Source organism: Doryrhamphus excisus, linkage group LG12, assembly GCF_037039965.1.
Source record: "Doryrhamphus excisus strain RoL-2023G ecotype Guam linkage group LG12, RoL_Dexc_Guam_v1.1, whole genome shotgun sequence".
Classification (NCBI taxonomy): domain Eukaryota; kingdom Metazoa; phylum Chordata; class Actinopteri; order Syngnathiformes; family Syngnathidae; genus Doryrhamphus; species Doryrhamphus excisus.
The window spans coordinates 15,711,707-15,730,434 of record NC_136368.1 but is presented as its reverse complement, the minus strand read 5'-3'; the positions used below and the strand labels follow the sequence as shown (position 1 = coordinate 15,730,434).

Genomic DNA, 18,728 nt, shown 5'->3' with positions numbered 1-18,728 from the left:
TACCATTACCAAAATGTCCAACGAGTTCAGTAAATGTTGGCTGGTGAATTCCTACTTTTTCTGTAAGGTCTGATTTTTCTGTGACAAAAATGACAACTAAATGACTCCTTCTTCATTCCTCAGTGGGTTAAGGTGATTCCAACATCAATATGTTCATCTCATTTCAGACATCTTGGCTACTTTTTCTGTAAATTCACATTTCCATGCCAAAAATTCCCATTTAAAGATGTAAATGTTTCAACCGATAAAAAGAATTTCATTGTCAAAATGTTCCACTTGTTAGGGAAATGTTCCAATTTGAAAAAAAAATCTAAATTTCTTTAATTCCAGACCGAAACCTGCATGTTGGCTCTCCTTTGCCGTGCATGGAGAAAGGTGCATGCCGCATGGTTGCAGACCCTGATAGCAGATCCCAATGAGGCTTCATTAATGGAACAGGAAGAGAATTGAAGCACAAGGGCAAACACACACACAGCCCATTACCTCCTGGCTATCGTGTACCTTTCACACCACAACTCAACGTGTGTGTGCGTGTGTGTGTGTGCATGTGTGTGTGTTAGGAAGGGTTTCTTGGGCATTTATATGTGTTTGTATGGCAGGGTGGGTGGTGGAACATCACCACTTGAAATAAAAACTATTGACTCTTGCCCTGCTCTTGCTTTCTAACCAGGAAGAGCAACAAAAATGGTGTGCAGAGACGAGCTGTTGGCCGCAAATGGCCCTGCAGCCGGTCTTTGAACACCACTGTAGAATAGTATTTTTTTATAGTCAATTACAGGCTATTACAGGCTACCACCGTTTTAGATTATTCTTGACCATACTTTAAAAAATGTTTTTTTTAAATATACACTTTTAATGTTATTTTTTTTGTTTGTTTTTTTGCTTTTTGTTATATGCTTTTTTGTAGCCTTTTTATTTGTTTTCTTTTCACTGTGGCACCTGTAAATTTTTTTGTAATGTTGCAGGCAAAAAACAAAAATCAAATGTCTGCTGCAAATGGAGCAAGCAGGCCACACAGCTAGGAGACACGAGTTCGATTCCACCGTAGGGCATGGGCGGGTTTACTCCGGTTTCCTCCCACATTCCAAAAACATGCTAGGTTAATTGGTGACTCCAAATTGTCCATAGGTATGAATGTGAGTGTGAATGGTTGTTTGTCTATATGTGCCCTGTGATTGGCTGGCGACCAGTCCAGGGTGTAGAAAATGAATGAATGAATGAATGCTGCTAATGGCCCCCAGACCTCTTCCTTAGACACTGCAGGCGAATCCTGGGAGATCCTGTTGCCATTCATTCATTCATTTTCGACCACTTATCCTCACGAGGGTCGCGGGGATGCTGGAGCCTATCCCAGCTGTCTTTGGGCAAGAGGCAGGGTACACCCTGGACTGGTAGCCAGCCAATTATCCTGTTGCCAAAAAAAAAAAATTGACCTCAACAGACTGATACATCGTAGAATATCATATAAATCCCCAATTTGTTGAGGATGGACAATAGCCTTGTTGTGACTGACATGTTGTTGGGAAGGATGATTGATGCGTTGCAAATGGTGTGAAGGTTGACAACACGATCGCATGCTAACAAAAGGCTGACAGTGCTGAGGGATTTGCTAAAAAGCCAGTAAACTGACTAACATGACACTTGGCTGTTGGAGACAGGAACAGGACATCCACCCTTTTGCACCAGCGTGTCACTTTAAAAACCGCATGAAACCTGCGCACCTCTCTCGGTCCGGTACACACACACACACACACACACACATACACATACACACAAACTGTAGGTCAGTATGACAAACTGCTTTAATGAGATTTAAATGAACAAGATGATGTGTGTGCTGCAATGTTGTCAGCACACAATGAATTGTGATGGTGGGTGGGCTGCCGGGCCAGAGACAGGTGGAAAAAGTTGTCTGTCGTCAAAGGGCAACAAAGAAGCTGTGAGGAAGGAAGATTTATTTTTAGTGGGGCGTCTTTCTAGCAACGCGTCACGCCGACTCAGCGCTTAACACTTTCTCCATGACAGCTGTGAGGGCAGGGATGGTGTTTTTTTTCCCCCATTTGGACACAACTGGGCGGATGATAATGATGGTCACATGGTGGAAAATGGGGATCTAAGCACCAATAAAATGATGTAAATGATATAAGGTACATTTTAAGTAACGTTATATTTATTCAAGGGCCATACAAAAGGAAAGCAAAAGGAAGTTAAGCGTTCAGTTATTTTAATTAATTAGGGTCAATACTTGCATGTCCTCCCTGTGCATGCATGGGTTTTCTCCGGGTATGAATGTGAGTGTGAATGGTTGTTTGTCTATATGTGCCCTGTGATTGGCTGGCGACCAGTCCAGGGTGTGCCCTGCCTCTCACCCGAATAGACAGCTGGGATAGGCTCCAGCAACCCCCGCGACCCTCGCAAGGAAAAGCAATCGAAAATGAATGAATGATTGAATGAAGGGTCAATACTACTATTAATTTCTATTGTTCCAAAAATTGGAAATGCATGTTTTTCATTTTCCAACCATCGAAAATGGGCATACTGTAATAAAAATAAACATGCTTAAGGATCACATAATGATTGTGGATGAAAAGTGCAGTTTTCAAATACTTCTTCGGCCTTTTATTTTATTTATTTATATTAAATGTGTAGTCTTACCTTTTGTATATGAAGTACATGCAGCTTTTCCTTCTCCTGGAACAGTTCTGATACTTTGTTGTAGAAGTCTGATGACCTCTTGGTGAGCTTGGATATATAATCCATCCATCCATTTTCTGTACTGCTTATCCTCACGAGTGTCGGGGGCATGCTAGCCTATCCTCCATTGTCGAATAAATGAATAAAATGCACTGAATTTGAATTTTCCTTTTCATGGAAGGACTTTGCCTCACCTGCCTCCCCTGCCCGCACGTTACTGAGCATTCGATACCATGCCAACAACACTGATAGTATGCCTAGGTAAGTCATAGCTAGCAGTGTTAGCGCCATCAAACTGTGTCGCCTTGTCTGATTTCCTGTTTATATTCTTCTGTAGTTAACTGTTTCCTGGTCTCGCGTTTGCTGCTCTGACAATTACGTCAAAGTCATATGAAAATTGCTAAAGTGTATGGCTAGCTAACTAGTGGCTAGCAGCTAATGTTAGCTCTTTTGTCTCTCGTAAACACACACGCAGCTAAAGTCTCATGAGATTTGCTAAAATGGCGGCAAGCTAAATAGCAGCTAGCAGCTAATGTTAGCTCTTTTGTCTCACATTAACATCCCAGCTCAATGTCACAATGTTTCCAGTTACACGCCTAAGACTTCCTCTTCTTCTAAACACAAACACAGCTAAAGTCTCATGAGATTTGCTAAAATGGCGGCAAGCTAAATAGCAGCTAGCAGCGAATGTTAGCTCTTTTGTCTCACGTTAACATCCCAGTTCAATGTCACAATGTCTCCAGTTACACGTCTAAGACTTCCTCTTCTTCTAAACACACGCGCACAGCTAACGTCTCATGAGATTTGCTAAAATGGCGGCAAGCTAAATAGCAGCTAGCAGCTAATGTTAGTTCTTTTGTGTCTTGTTAACATCCCAGCTCAATGTCACAATGTCTCCATTTACACATCTAAGACTTCCTCTTCTTCTAAACACACGCACAGCTAAAGTCTCATGAGATTTGCTAAAATGGCGGCAAGCTAAATAGCAGCTAGCAGTTAATGTTAGCGCAATTGTTCCCTGTTAGCATCCATGCTCAACGTTGTTGAAAGTTTTAGTTTTATACTCATGATTTGTCCTCGCCAACATCCTAGCTCGTATTGTTGGAACTTCCTGTCTCCTATCCTTTGTTGAACTCACGAGGTATGCTAAAGTCGTCCCAGATTTGCGAAAGTCTCACGTGAACTGGGTCATGTTTTGCATGTTTGTGTGCGACTATTCAGGCATATTCGTCCTGGAAAAAGTCAATATTTGGTGCTACCTCAGTGCTCCGCATACCCCTTTTATCCAAGCACGGCATTTATGACTTCATTTTTGTACTTGTACTCAGTGTTTGCGGCTTCATTAGCAATAACATATGACAAAGTCGCCACATCTGATTATTTAGTTAGTAGCGAGTACACACACTTGTGTGGGACACACGCTTGCTTTGTGGTCTGTTTGGGTTTTCCTTCGCCGCGTGCCAGAACAGGTGAGGCCAAACAATGTGTCCACTGTGCCACTGTTTTAATGCATTCTGTGGCCATTAGATGACATAAACTAGGGGGACAAAATTAGTCTTTATCTTTGTGTGTGTGCTCAGCTGAGAAATATGTTTTTGTGCCTGTAAAAAAAAATTTTTTTTTTCAGACATTGCCACTCTTTTTGCCCCCCACCCCCCTGCCCTGGTCTCAGGCTGTATCGCTGGCCCCTCCCGCCCTTGTGGCTCCACCTAGCAGCAGATATAAGCTGTGTCCACAAGGTGGACATCTGTTATGAGCACATATCCCAGGGTTCCCTCAGAGGGGTCCACCATCCTGCTGCTTTTTTTCCCCATCTATCTCTCTCCCTCTGTCTCTCGCTGAGTCTTACTGCTGTGATTATTTCGTCATAAAACCCGACCCACAAAGGTAAGCGCTCACCTTCCTTACACCATATATAATTTTATTCAGAATGCATTTTATTCTCAAATTATTACTTTCAACTCAGTTTTTTCAAATGTGTTGGATGTTGACATTGCAACATTTATGCAATTGTTAATTTCACACGGGAAGTTCATATAAATGATTTGTTACAAAATAAGCTGCTTTCAAATTATTTCCTCACTTTGGATTGTTTATGTTACTTTCCAATAATTAAAAGAAAAACATATTTTCAATAAAGATTTTTTGGTTTATTTGTTGATTTACATTTATTATAGTATTTGTGTTTTGGATAAATCCAAACTTTTTTTTTTCGCCAATGTAAAATGTTTCCATGCTAATAATTTTGTTAATCATTTTTTTCTTATCCCCCAAACAAGGAAAAAAAGACAAAAATGGTATAATAATAACAAAAACAGATAATTTTTTTGTAACTAAAATCAGCAATTAATAAATATTGGTGATACATATTTTTAATTTGCATCAGTCTTAAAATGGGTAAAATGGGTATACTACAATATAATATATTATTTTTTTAAAAACAAGTTGTTTCTTGCAAAATTTAATTTTATTTTGAGTTATGTTTGATATGGGACGATTAAAAAAATCCCTTCGGTATGACTGTCAGTTATCAAATTTTTTATTATTATGCATGTATTTGTTATGATATCTCATTATATCCAATTTTTTCTTTCTTTCTTCTGAACATAATAACTCTTCCATTATTATATTTACCTCTCTTCTGTGATTGGATGATAGAAATCAGATGGGTTGTCCAATATGGTTCCCGGCCTTCTATCCACGAGGCTATGATTAGAATTTGAATGCATATTCCAGAACTTCCTATTCCCCATGAGTCCCCGCCCCCCAGTGTGCACCACATGTGAATGAAAGCAAATAGGCATTGAAATGTTTGGTGAGCGTGCAGGAAGGTGAAGCCAAACTGTCACATGTACGCCGTGGAGGCAAGAGCAGCAGTTTGGTGAGAAGAGAGTGCAGTGTAAATACTTCCTCATTGACTCACTGTATGGGCTAGACACTGGCTAGGGTGTGGACCAATTACACTGGACATCCATGCTGCCATAAGGGACTTTAAAGGTAGACAAATTGCTTCTTTATGAGACAATAATTGCAGTATACCTGAATGTCCCAAAACAGAAACATACAGTAAACATTCTGAACTTGAACAGTATGGTTGGGTATTGTTTACATATTATCCTATACTGGTGCCAAAGTAATACTTTTGAAACTTTGCTTGCATTGAAATGGTGCCGGAAACAGTCTTCAATTGGAGCATTAATTGATTAAAAAAAAAAATTGTGGACAACCGTTACAATGATGTTTGCTCGTTAACCCTGCATGGAGGAGTTATGGATTGATTGAGCAGAATTAACTTAGTGCAGTGATCTGCACTAACGTGAGTGACAGTTACCATAACTCATTTTGCCTCATTTCAGTGCACTAAATTAATCGTTCTGAAATGACATAGCATTACCGTCATCTATAGCTACTTCTTTTTTTGGTCTGATTTACATTGGCACCAGTGCCATTTTGGTTTTGGTAGTCATGCCCATGAATGAAACAATACTGCAGAGTTTGACCTAAAATCTAGGTTAGGTCCCAAAACTGTGGATATAAGCTATACATGGACCGCTTGTGGGTTTCTCATGAAGCCCCCAAGCCACATTTTGAGGAACTAGTGACACATTTAGCATATTTTCACTGACTGCATGACATAATAGTCACATTGTATTTGTATATTTTTTTTAGATTTTATTGCTTTCTATGAAAATGTATCCCCAATTTATTTTTGTCCTTTAAAAATATTTTTGTTGTTAAAATTAAGAGCTTTTAAAGATCTTCAATGTTTTGATTGGATTTTTAAAAACAAAAATAAGTTGATAGTAAAAATCCATATTTTTCTAGGATTTTACAAACTGTTTTAAAACTGGAGATACACTATCTCTGATTTTGTGATTTTTTTTTAATTGAAAGAAAAAAGATGCAAAAAAAGATTTTTTCTAAACATATATATTAACATATATATTACAAAAACATTAATTTATTGCTATTATATTGTTATTATTTTTTTCAAACCAATAGCATTTTAGATTTTTTTTCTAATGAATACAAATATATATTTTTGTATATAATTGGGGGGGTTTCTATTAAAAATGGACTTTTTCAACGGCCTGTAAACACTGTGAAACTATTCACCAGATATACTAAAATCTTAGCTTGCATCATGTCAATTTTTGTGTTGTTTAAAAGATCAGTTACATTGGATCTTCGTTTTGTGTCATTAATCTGTTGTTAATTAATACAAATCTAATTACCGGTAGTCTGGATCCGCAAAAATGATAACACAAAACACTTTTAGTGTAGTTTTACATGCAGAAAACAATTCAAAATGCATAGAAATGACAAATGAAAGAGATAACGAGATGACGAGCAGTGAAGGAAAATAAGAGATATTGTTTCTCACCATCTTTATCAAAGTACTTCTTTCTTTGGCTCCATTAATTATTCAGCCTTGATCAATAAGAAAAGCAGAGACTTGTGGCGTAACAAGAACTACAGAGTCAACTGATGATGACGTCCTAGTACAAGGGGGGCGACAAAGCTGAGCGACAGTGAACTCTGGTTTCGGTTTTCATTATGAGAGCATGTTAGTTAACAGGCATGTTTTGTAAAGATATGTTACAAGCACAGCTGGACTCACACAGTATATTAATAATATTAATAACACGACAAGATGTGGGCCATTGTATGTGACCATCAAAAAAACATTTTTAATTTTCGATGTAAACCAAAACATACACTAACCAGTGCGTACGCTAACCAAGGTTCCCTTTGAATGCCTTCTTGTGTGAGTGTGCGTCAAAAGTATTTATGCATGCATTATTCTGCAAAGTTGTACAAGGGCCCAGGGAAGGGGGGGGGCAAGGGAACAAAAAGGCCCCCAAAGTTATTCTGGTTGTGTAAAGAAGAAGGGCAGAGGTAAACACACTAGGTCATTAGGATGCACAGCTGTGTAAGTGTGTTTTGGTTCTTGTCTTTTTATCGCTGCGGTGACTTTTGGCATGTGGACATTTGTCTTTGGAAGGACATTTAGTTTGATCCATGTTAAAGTACGATGCTGGGATGTTGGACTGTGTTGTGTGTGTGTGTGTGTGTGTGTGTGTCTGCTCTTGACTTTCTATCTTAGTGTGGTGCAACATTTGAAATGTGAGGACATTTGTCTTTGTGAGAACATTTTGGTTGGTCCGTGTATAACAAAAATGCAACTATTTGTTTCCCTTTAACATCTCACCCTTAATGCCAATCAATGTGAGGACATTTGTCTTTGTAAGGACTGACTGGTCCACATAAAAAAATGCAAGTTCTTTCAGCGCTTTAGAATGAGTGTGCTTGTTTTTATATCTTTGTGAGACACAATTCTTGGCATCCCACCTAATTATGGGACTTGTGTTTTGTGTGGGGACCTTTTGGCTGGTCCAGATTATAGACAAATGCAAGGATGAGTTCCTTTCATGCCTTTAGACTGCAGATTGAACTCAATGTATAGGAGTAGCCATCATTCTCTTTGTGTATGTTGTGCTGCTGCGTGTTTACTGTTTAGTGGTTCCTCCTGCTCCATGAGGACATCAAGTGTCTTAAAGTCGGTGAACTGGGATGTCTCCCAAGAAGATGGAGGGGTCAGTGAGCAAACAGAGGACAGATTAGATGCAGGGAGTGAAGATGGTTGTCGAACAGACGCCGCTCTGTTCACACAGAGAGCAGAGGAAAGCAGTCAGACAGCGGAAAGAGAGTTGTCTCCATCTGACAGACTGGAGACAGATGATGGATGGATTGTGGAGGAATGAGGATTATCAGCACGCAGAAAATGTGTTTTTTTGGGGTGGGGTTTGTTGCATTGTAGGCATGACCAGGAAGTGCTTTAGAGGGGGAAAAGGCCGTCACAATTTATTATCCCGCTCTCTTATTGGATCTCATTGGACTTTCATGAGGACCTAATAATATGGAGATGCTGAAAACCAAACTGATGAATTCCCAATATACACTGTTTTTATAGGTAGGACAGCCATTAAAATATGATGAGCATCCCAAAATGTACATTATACAGTACAGTAGTGTACTTGTGTAGAGTATGACTGCATTATATTTTATTACACTATATTATTAATCATTTTTTCCCATTTATCTCACTTTTCTTGGCTGAATAAATGGTCGTGAAAGGGAAAGTATGTAAATTTTAATATGTATTTTTTTATCATTTTATCATTTTCCTCTTTGCTGATTGGCTGTGGAAGTCACTTTTTTAAATTACATTAATAACTTTAAAAAAATATTATGGATAGAAAATTTAAAGGTTATACAGTATACATTTAATATATATTTATAAATTTGTACTTTATATATATATATATATATTACATTTTTATAATTTTTCAGTAATTTTAATATATTTTTTATAATTAATTAAAATTTAATTCTAATTATAATTTAATTAAAAAATATTTCTTTTCACCTTTTGTTACTGAAACAGGTGAAAAAAGGTGATATGGTGATGAGAGTGAAACTGATTACTTTAATGTGTATTTATTATTATATAAAGTTTTTATTACTATAACTCCCTGTCTAATTGGTTGGGGCAAGTCACATGGTTCTACTGCTTTCCTCCATCCATCCATCCATCCTCCACACTTGCTGTTCTATGTACAAGTAGCACAACATCAAATTCAGCAAAAGAAAACAGCCATAACCGCACAAACGAGGGGCGCACGTGAAGTATTTTCTGAGTGGGGCAAGTCATAAAATGAGACTGTAAATGCCACAAACGTGACAAACTGCTCATGCCATGTCCTACATACACATGTGACCTCATGTGTCTGTCCCTTCTTGAATGGATGACTATTGTGCGTTGACAAACTTTCTTTATGCTCACTCTCGTTTCCTCAAATAACAAATAAAATTGTGGAAATTGCTGGTTAACGTTACGTGGGGCGGATGAATGAGTGGCTTGGGAGGCAACACCTATGTGTCAATACGGAAAAGTGAGGCAGGTAGAGTCACAAGGTGTTTCCTCACGGTTTCCATGACAACAGGGTGTGTGTTCCTGTGTGACAAGCAAACAGGCCGCCGTTGTTTGGCCGCACTGTTTTTTTTTTTGTTGTTGTCAGAATATTTCCATCCTTTTTAAAAACACCTTTTCATACACGCTACACTGTAAGCTGTTGGCACACTTAAGTCATCTGTCAATCACATCAGTCAAAAAATTGTCCACATTATTACATTTACATTCTATTTAAATATTTCTATGACATTTTACATAAACACTTAATAAATATTGTTTTGCCATCATGTTCACTCAGAGGAAAATCATGGCATTCGTTTATTCTTTGTATTATTCACTTAAGATAATATATTCTGTACTTAGTACTTACTCAATATTATACAATGTTTCAGTCAATTTTGACTTTTATTTATGTTTTCTATTTTTAACATTTAAAAAAATACTCATTTTTTCCCCTTTAAGAAATGTGTACACTGATACACAGGAAGTGAACAATATTTAGGATTAAATAATAATAATAATCCAGGGGCTGCACGGCGATCAAGGGGTTAGCACGCAGGCCTCACAGCTAAGAGACCCGAGTTCAATTTCAAATGTTCTTCTGATGCATGCGTGGGTTTTCTCCTGGTACTCCGGTTTCTTCCCACATTCCAAAAACATGCTAGGTTAATTAGCGACTCCAAATTGTCCATAGGTATGAATGTGAGTGTGAATGGTTGTTTGTCTATATGTGCCCTGTGATTGGCTGGCAACCAGTCCATAGGCTCCAGCACCCCCGCGACCATTGTGAGGATAAGCATGAATGAATGAATAATACTCATTTTTGGCAGTCAGATTAATTTATTCATTCAGCAGAACACAAACATATTTTGCATTTGAATGGTTTGTCATCTAGCTCAAGGCTATGCTGCTGTTTGTGTTTTTCAATTCATTTCAATTTGGCTTTTGCTTTGTGCAAGGACAGCAATTGACATGCATCTCCTAGGTCACACATGCCTGACCCCATCGGGATGCATCGATATGGCAAATGTCTCCCTTATAACATTTCTGTGTATGGTAATGTCCGATTATCAAGAATAATAATGTCACACGTACATTAAAGACATTATACAGGCAGTAAAAAGTCATGGTACATAATAAATGTTTCTGTAGCATTATATTATTGGCAAAATATTGACAAACAGAAACTACCAGGAACTATGATCCCACTCAGTGTGCACCGAGACAGTAGGGGATGCTTGCAGATCCAGTCAAACAGCTTTCATGGTGGCCTCATATTTCTGTCCCATATTTGATCAGGAAATGTGCAAATATTGCAATTTGTACCTCAGCAAAGATTGCAATTATACATAAAATGCATTTATAAGTAAAGCTGTGCCTCACCTGCCACTTCTGATCGCTGTCCTTAACGTAACTATTTTTCAGACATGTTGAATTGTGCAAGTGTAAACACGATGTTCCTTAATTCCTTTCTAAACTTGCTTACTATTCCCATTGCCATTAACTTTGTTACTTTGCACTTGACACAGTTAATAGTAGTTAATTGGTTCCAGATCCAACTGTGATAAGTGAATTTCCACAAAGTAGCATTCAATATAAATAAACAGAATGGTTTCATACATCATAGAAAATACATTGTAACATACCTTTACACACCTATTATTAAATTCACAGACTACGGGATCACTACAGGGCATAAGCGGTAGCCATCACTAGCATAGCAAGCTACCGAGCTAACTGATTAGCATCTCCAATTTACTAATTCTCAACATAAGAAATGTTTCAACCGGAGTGGGGAAGAAGGACAAGGTAAGAAGCCAAAAACCACTTCCACGCGTAATGGGAGGACAACTTTTTTCACTCAAACGTGATGCCATGCATTGTGAAAGTAATGAAATGTTGTGTCAAGTGTCATCAATCTATCATTACTGATGCAGAGTGACCAGAATACTACAAATAACTTAATAATCAATCATTTTTGACAAACAATAGGCCATAGCCAATCACGAAACAGCAATCAATTATTAATTAATTCACAGAAAAATCAAGTGAGGGAGCGATGTTCAAACTGCGATGAAGGGCCAACTGTACTGTATTAGTACTAACCAAAGGTGACATGTGAAATTAATGCCTGAGTTTACCTAAACTGGGGTTGGGAAACCTGTGGCCCGTGGGCCATATGTAGCTCACCAGCACGTTTGATGGAGCCCGTCTTGCAATTCTTGCACACCCTCTGTGTGCAAATACGTTAGTTTCACGTCACGATACTGGGAAAAGCCTCAAACGGTTCTCCAAGTCTTCTTCGCGGAACTCAATCACATTCCTTCAGATCCTTTGGCATGTCTGACTTGCATTGCCATAGCAACAAGGCGCTCGGTTCCCTTCAAAGGCCAGCTCTCATCAGTGGGAGAGAGACAGTAGCAAGCTCCTGTCAAAATCACCAGTCCACTGAGAAAAGGCCAGAGATCCAAAGAGGGCCGGATGTGGCCAGGAATTCCGAAAACCTCGGGCAAATGTGTGTTGAATAAAAGCTGAATGGGATGGAGGTCAAAGTTTGGCGGGAGCTGATGAGAAGATGGAAATAGGAGGCGGTATTAGGGACGACTGAATACCTGAAGTGGACTATTCACACACCATGGAGTCTTATTCATGGTGCAGAGACCTCACTACGTCAGAAAAACACTGTAGAAACCATGCAGGGTTACATCATGGTTTGTACAACATGTAGGAAGACGTCCATCATGTTTTGGCACAAAGCCAACAGCTGGAAGGGGCACTCGTGTTTTGGCACCAAACCAACATGTTTGCACCGTCATGAGAAAATAGGAGCAGCATGTTTTCACCCATGGACTTTCAAACCTGGTCAAAGCACTAGTTGACAGGAAGATATGTATTTTCTACCGCAATAAACATAACATTTACAGACACATTGACAAAGATCATCAAATTAAGCTTCTATTCAATGAACCGTCTGGTCTCCAATGCTGGAGCTGCCTGGGGGCGTGGTCTACAAATAGCTATTTAGTATATGCTTCCATCGATCGTCCACCCATCAGTGTGACCTTATTTCTGTGGAAAAATACAAAATCCGACACATGGGAGAAAAAAATAGCCTATCACGGAGGTTTCGCAATTGGCAATGGCCTATTGTTTGTCAAAAATTATTGACAAGTTATTTGTAGTATTCTGGTCACTCTGCATCAGTAATGATAGATTGATGACACTTGAGACAACATTTCCGTACTTTCATAATGCATGGCATCATGTTTGAGTGAAAAAAGTTGTCCTCCCATTACGTGTGGAAATGGTTTTTGGCTTCTTACCTTGTCCGCACTCCGGTTGAAACATTTCTTATGTTGAGAATTAGTAAATTGGAGATGCTAATCAGTTAGCTCGGTAGCTTGCGATGCTAGTGATGGCTGCCTCTTATGCCCTGTAGTGATCCCGTAGTCTGTGAATTTAATAATAGGTGTGTAAAGGTATGTTACAATGTATTTTCTATGATGTATGAAACCATTATTAAACGTTTATTTATATTGAATGCTACCTTGTGGAGATTCACTTATCACTGTCGGATCTAGAACCAATTAACTACTATTAACTGTGTCAAGTGGATAGGCTATCACGGATAGGCTATTTTTTGTCCCGTATGTATGACTGCAATGTAAGTTGAGTTATAAGACCTGTCCACGCAGAAACATTCCTGGGATTTTTTGGCGGGCAGGTCGAGAAAAATGTGCGTCCACACTGGGTGCGGATCACTGGGTGAATACGACACAAGGCACACCTATGTGCGGCGCTGTAAACAGACATGCAGATGGAACTATGTGACATACCAAACTATCTAAGAAGACATAAGTCCGTCATCCTTCGCTTTCCAAGGTTTATGTTGGCTTGAAGTGGAATTACTTCTGCGTTGGAATATAAGACATCAAAATATCAGGAGAATGGGGTGAGTCATGTCAGTTGAAATATTCAAATATTATATTGGCTTGTCGTCAAAGCTCAGGGCTGGGTAAAGCATGTATAGAAAGATGCAGGAGAAGTCAAACATCTGAGGGAGTGATCAAACACACAGGCGTAGCGTGTATCAAGCTGTCAAACTGAAACCAATGGAGGTTGTACAGACTTGTGTTGATTCTTGTGTGCGTTCCTTGGTGACTTCATGTTTGTGTTGTCATGTCATGTCACCGCTGCATGGCCATCGGTTTTTGGGATCGGCCATGAATGGCGTTTATTGGCATATTTCGATCTTGTGTTTTTTCAAAATATCGATCTATTGGAGCGTTCCTAGTTACAAGCCTTTATTCTTGTCACTTATACAGAAGTACAAGCTAAATAGTCCATACATATACAACATACTTACTATGCAGTGAGACAAGGGGTGACAGGACGGGATGTTTGGGCATACAGTATACAAGTAAAACACATTGTTTACACACATAGACACAAGACCAGCGCCACAAAGGGAAAATAGTAACCGATGCGACCAAAATATAAATAAATAAAAATCAAATAAAATACTTTTCAACCTCTATTAAAAAGGTCACAAAATACATAAATCAGCCTACACCATTAAATAAATATGAATGTCATGAAATTATTAAAATGGTCATACATATATAAATCAGTCAATGCCATCACATAAATATGAATGTTGTTAAATAATTAAAAATGCCATAAAATACATAAAATAGTCACTGCCATGGAATAAATGTGAATGTCATTAAATGGAATATGGAAATCACTCATGAAATAAACATGTTTGCCATTAGATTGGTCATTATGTAAATAATAAATCAACTGTTTTTTTTTAGGATTAGGTTTCATTATTTAATTAAGAGACAATTACATACATTTGTTGATGTTCATATTCATGAATCATTATTTTAATTGGATATGTCATTGGCTGTGTATTTATTCTTAGAGTGCAATTGAAAATAATTGGAAAGATTTGTCGTCCACGTTGTCTAAGTGTCTTATCGCCCCTTACTGTAGGCCTTGGCCATGCCGTCCCTTCGGCCTGCCCTCCTACTGGCCTTGTTCCAGCTCGTAGTCCTCGTGTATATGAGCGACGGGGCATACTATGGACACAAGCAGCACCCTCAAGCGTACCAGCAGCAGATGCAGATGCAGCATCTCCAACACATGGGCATGGGAAATGAAGGCTACCCTCAACAGCAGTACCCTGGCAAAGATGGACCCTACATGCAGTATCCCCATTACAGGAAGGAACTCCCCCAGATGCCCATGCAGAAGGGCAAAGAAAAGGCTCGCAAAGGGGGTGGATATAATGGTGGACAAGACAAAGGTAAGACCTTGTTAGCTGTTACCCGGTACAGGTGGTTTCCTATAATTCACTGCTTATATTGTCATGTCTTGGCTCACAGGTCAGACAATCCCAAGTGGTGCTGAGGGAATCCCTCAAGGCGAGCCAGGTCCAATTGGGCCACCTGGACCAGAAGGACCTCCAGGTCCTCCTGGTCCTCAAGGAAATGGTCAGCCAGGACCCGCAGGGCTACTAGGACCTCCCGGCCTTCCAGGAGCGCCTGGAATAGGTAAACCAGGGTTGCCAGGTCCACAAGGGAGACCAGGAGGAGTCGGTGAGATTGGGCCACAAGGACAAATGGGCCCCAGGGGTGAACTTGGGCCACCTGGACAACCAGGACGTCAGGGGACACCAGGACCACCTGGGCTACCTGGAATAGGTAAACCGGGTGGACAGGGTTTGCCAGGGCAGCCAGGCCCCAAAGGAGAGCCAGGACACAAAGGACTGCCAGGACTTCCAGGATTACAAGGACCAAAAGGCGAAAAGGGAATGGGACAGCCAGGACAACCGGGTCACAAGGGTCTGCCAGGACTCCCAGGCCCTGCTGGACCAAGAGGGCTACCTGGTTTTGGAAAACCAGGTTTGAATGGTATGCCAGGTCCACAAGGACCTCCAGGAGACAAAGGACATCCAGGACTAAAAGGACATCCTGGACCACCAGGTGAGGGAGGACCACCTGGCCCGCCAGGCCTTCCTGGCCAAGGAAAACCAGGTCAGAATGGTCTTCCAGGACAGCCAGGCATGCCGGGTGCAAAAGGTCATCCAGGACCTCCTGGTTTACCAGGAAAGGCAGGACTACCTGGCTTTGGTAAACCAGGCCTCCAAGGACCAAAGGGTGATAAAGGTATGAGCGGCCCGCCAGGACTACTAGGACCAAAGGGAGATAAAGGCCATCCAGGATTGCCTGGTATGACTGGACCCCCGGGACCAAATGGACAGCTAGGTCCTCCAGGACCCAAAGGGCCAGCAGGAGGTGTAGGCTTACCAGGTCCAAAAGGAGAATGTGGAGAAGGAGGTCCTAAAGGGACTGATGGAATTCAAGGTAACCCTGGTGCTCCTGGATTACCTGGAACCGATGGCTTGCCTGGGGAACTAGGAGAGCCAGGGCCAAGAGGTCCACCGGGACCAAATGGCGCGAAAGGAGACAACGGTCACAAAGGTCTTCCTGGTTTACCTGGACCTGCAGGAGTTCCAGGTCCTAAAGGACAAGGTGGATTACCTGGTGAAATGGGACCTCAAGGCCCTAAAGGAATCCCCGGTATGGATGGTGTAGCAGGCCCAATTGGGCCACCTGGTCTTCCAGGGCCAAAAGGAGATGGAGGTCTTCCTGGTCCACCCGGCATTGCAGGTGAAGGCTTTCCAGGTGTTCCTGGTCCTGTTGGACCTCCAGGGAAAGACGGGTCATCAGGACCCCAAGGAAAGAGTGGGCCACCTGGCCCTCCTGGACCCCCAGGCCCACCAGGAGAACCCGGTATGTCTCCAGACCTGGCAGGCGTGCTCTCTCAGATGGGTCCTGGACTGGATGGTGCTAAGGCCGGTGGCTATGACAAAAAGGGCAAATATGGAGCAAACGGTGCAGAGGTCATGGGAGCCAGCGGGCTGGAGATGCCAGCATTCACCGCTATAGCAACCACTCCGTTCCCCCCTGTGAACACTCCCGTGGTTTTTGAGAAGCCTTTGTACAACGGTCGACAAAACTACGACCCCCAAACAGGTATTTTTACCTGTGAAGTGCCCGGCATTTATTACTTTGCCTACCACGTCCATTGCAAAGGAGCCAATGTGTGGGTGGCCTTGATGAGGAACAATGAGCCGGTCATGTATACTTATGACGAGTACAAAAAGGGCTACCTAGACCAAGCATCAGGAAGTGCAGTCTTACCTTTGCAGCCAGGGGACACTGTGTACATTCAGCTGCCCTCAGACCAAGCTGCAGGACTTTATGCTGGGCAGTACGTGCACTCATCCTTTTCTGGCTATCTGCTGTATCCCCTGTAAGAAAAGACATTTTGTCAAAATAGAAGAGGGGGACACTTTTTTGTGTGACCTGAAATATAATCAGAAATTACTAAGGTGCCTTTCAGAATGAAAGTCATTAATCTGAGGACAGTTTGACCAATAAGATATAATGCTCTGTATATAAAACAGATTTTATACCACAGAGCCGCTAAGCCCATGTGCAATTTTAGAAATAATGTATGAAAGAAAGACATCAAAGACCACATGAATGATTTAGGGTGCATTCACACTTGTTATGTTTTGGTTTGGTAAACATGAACTCTATAGTGTATTTGGTGTGTTACTACAGTCAATTTGGCCAAGTGTGAATGTGATCAGGCGGTCGAGTGGTTAGTGCTCAGACCTCACAGCTAGGAGACCAGGGTTCAATTCCACCCTCGGCCATCTCTGTGTGGAGTTTGCATGGGTTTTCTCCGGGTACTCCGGTTTCCTCCCACATTCCAAAAACATGCTAGGTTAATTGGCGACTCCAAATTGTCCATAGGTATGAATGTGAGTGTGAATGGTTGTTTGTCTATATGTGCCCTGTGATTGGCTGGCGACCAGTCCAGGGTGTACCCTGCCTCTCGCCCAAAGACAGCTGGGATAGGCTCCAGCAACCCCCGCGACCCTTGTGAGGAAAAAGCGGTAGAAAATGAATGAATGAATGTGATCACCCTGGTGTGCACCGAACAGTCTGTGGGTGAATCTTGGTCCATTTGCAATTGAACTCTGAACTTGAATTCTGTTTGATGTGTTCACCAAAACACATATTCAAATTTAAATTATAAATTATTATTATAAATAAATTATTATTAAATATAAATTATTAAATTAAAAATATTATTATTATTATTAAAAAATATTATTATTCATGTTATTATATTAAATATTATTTTTTTTGTCTGGACAACAGTACCAAACCTCAAGTGTGAATGCAGTCTTATTGTTGATGTCATTCCAGGAAAGCCAAATGAGTGCAATTTGTTTATACATTTCAATATGAGGACGTGAAGGTAAAGTGTGTGCAAGGAAGATGGGACAAAAAAAAAAGTGGCAGCTACCCCATGTGGCAAAAAATGTGAAGTGCAGCCAAAAAACAATTTAATTAGATCATCATACATGTGTATAGTTTTGGCCTTCATCAATTAAGGCATCAACTCCAGCATTGTGACAAATATATATATAAATATAAACATATGTATTTATCAGGCCTTAACATTTATTCATGACATTTGCAGAGTATAATGTCAAATTATTATTTTTTTTGCTTATGCCTGCTTCTATACTTGGGGTTCTTAATAAATTTGGTGACAAATATGTTTAGATAACATACCAAATTGTGCACAGAAATACATATTAAAAATAAATGAATATATACCAAAATACTACCAAATTGTATATTATCATGCACACTGCAGAATTTCTACTTTTTAAAGCAATTGGTTTGATTTAATAAATAGGAGTGACACATAAAGAAAAGGCAACTGGTGCTTGTTGTGAATGTGTACAAAAGTGGTTTGGATAATAAGTGGAATTTTTAAAAAGTCACCCATTATTGATGGTTTATTTTATTTTAAGCCCTTTCACAGTCCTTTTTTTACCAGATATATCTGTATTTTTTGTATTTATGTTATTGCAAATTTGAAGTTGTGATAACAGTGAAAAGTTGAAATAAGCAAAGCAAAATGGCAAAGCAAATGTTGAAGTGTTGGCTGTGTGCTTGTTTAA

The 18,728-nt window shown here is 40.2% G+C and overlaps 1 protein-coding gene across 1 annotated transcript; it reads left to right on the top strand.

Annotated features, from left to right (window-relative positions):
* Nucleotides 1–4,446: 4,446 nt before the first annotated feature.
* Nucleotides 4,447–17,635, top strand: col8a1a (collagen, type VIII, alpha 1a). The gene is made up of 3 exons (XM_058082353.2): nucleotides 4,447–4,581; nucleotides 14,669–14,981; nucleotides 15,061–17,635. The coding sequence occupies exons 2-3, from the start codon at nucleotides 14,678–14,680 to the stop codon at nucleotides 16,995–16,997; spliced, it is 2,241 nt and encodes a 746-aa protein (XP_057938336.2). The 5' UTR covers nucleotides 4,447–4,581; nucleotides 14,669–14,677; the 3' UTR covers nucleotides 16,998–17,635.
* The last annotated feature ends 1,093 nt before the right edge of the window (nucleotides 17,636–18,728 follow it).

Coding starts and splice junctions, on each gene's coding strand:
- col8a1a (XM_058082353.2), top strand. CDS start 14,678: ATGCCGTCCCTTCGGCCTGCCCTCCTACTGGCCTTGTTCCAGCTCGTA. Junction 14,982..15,060: donor TAATGGTGGACAAGACAAAG/GTAAGACCTTGT, acceptor CTTGGCTCACAG/GTCAGACAATCCCAAGTGGT.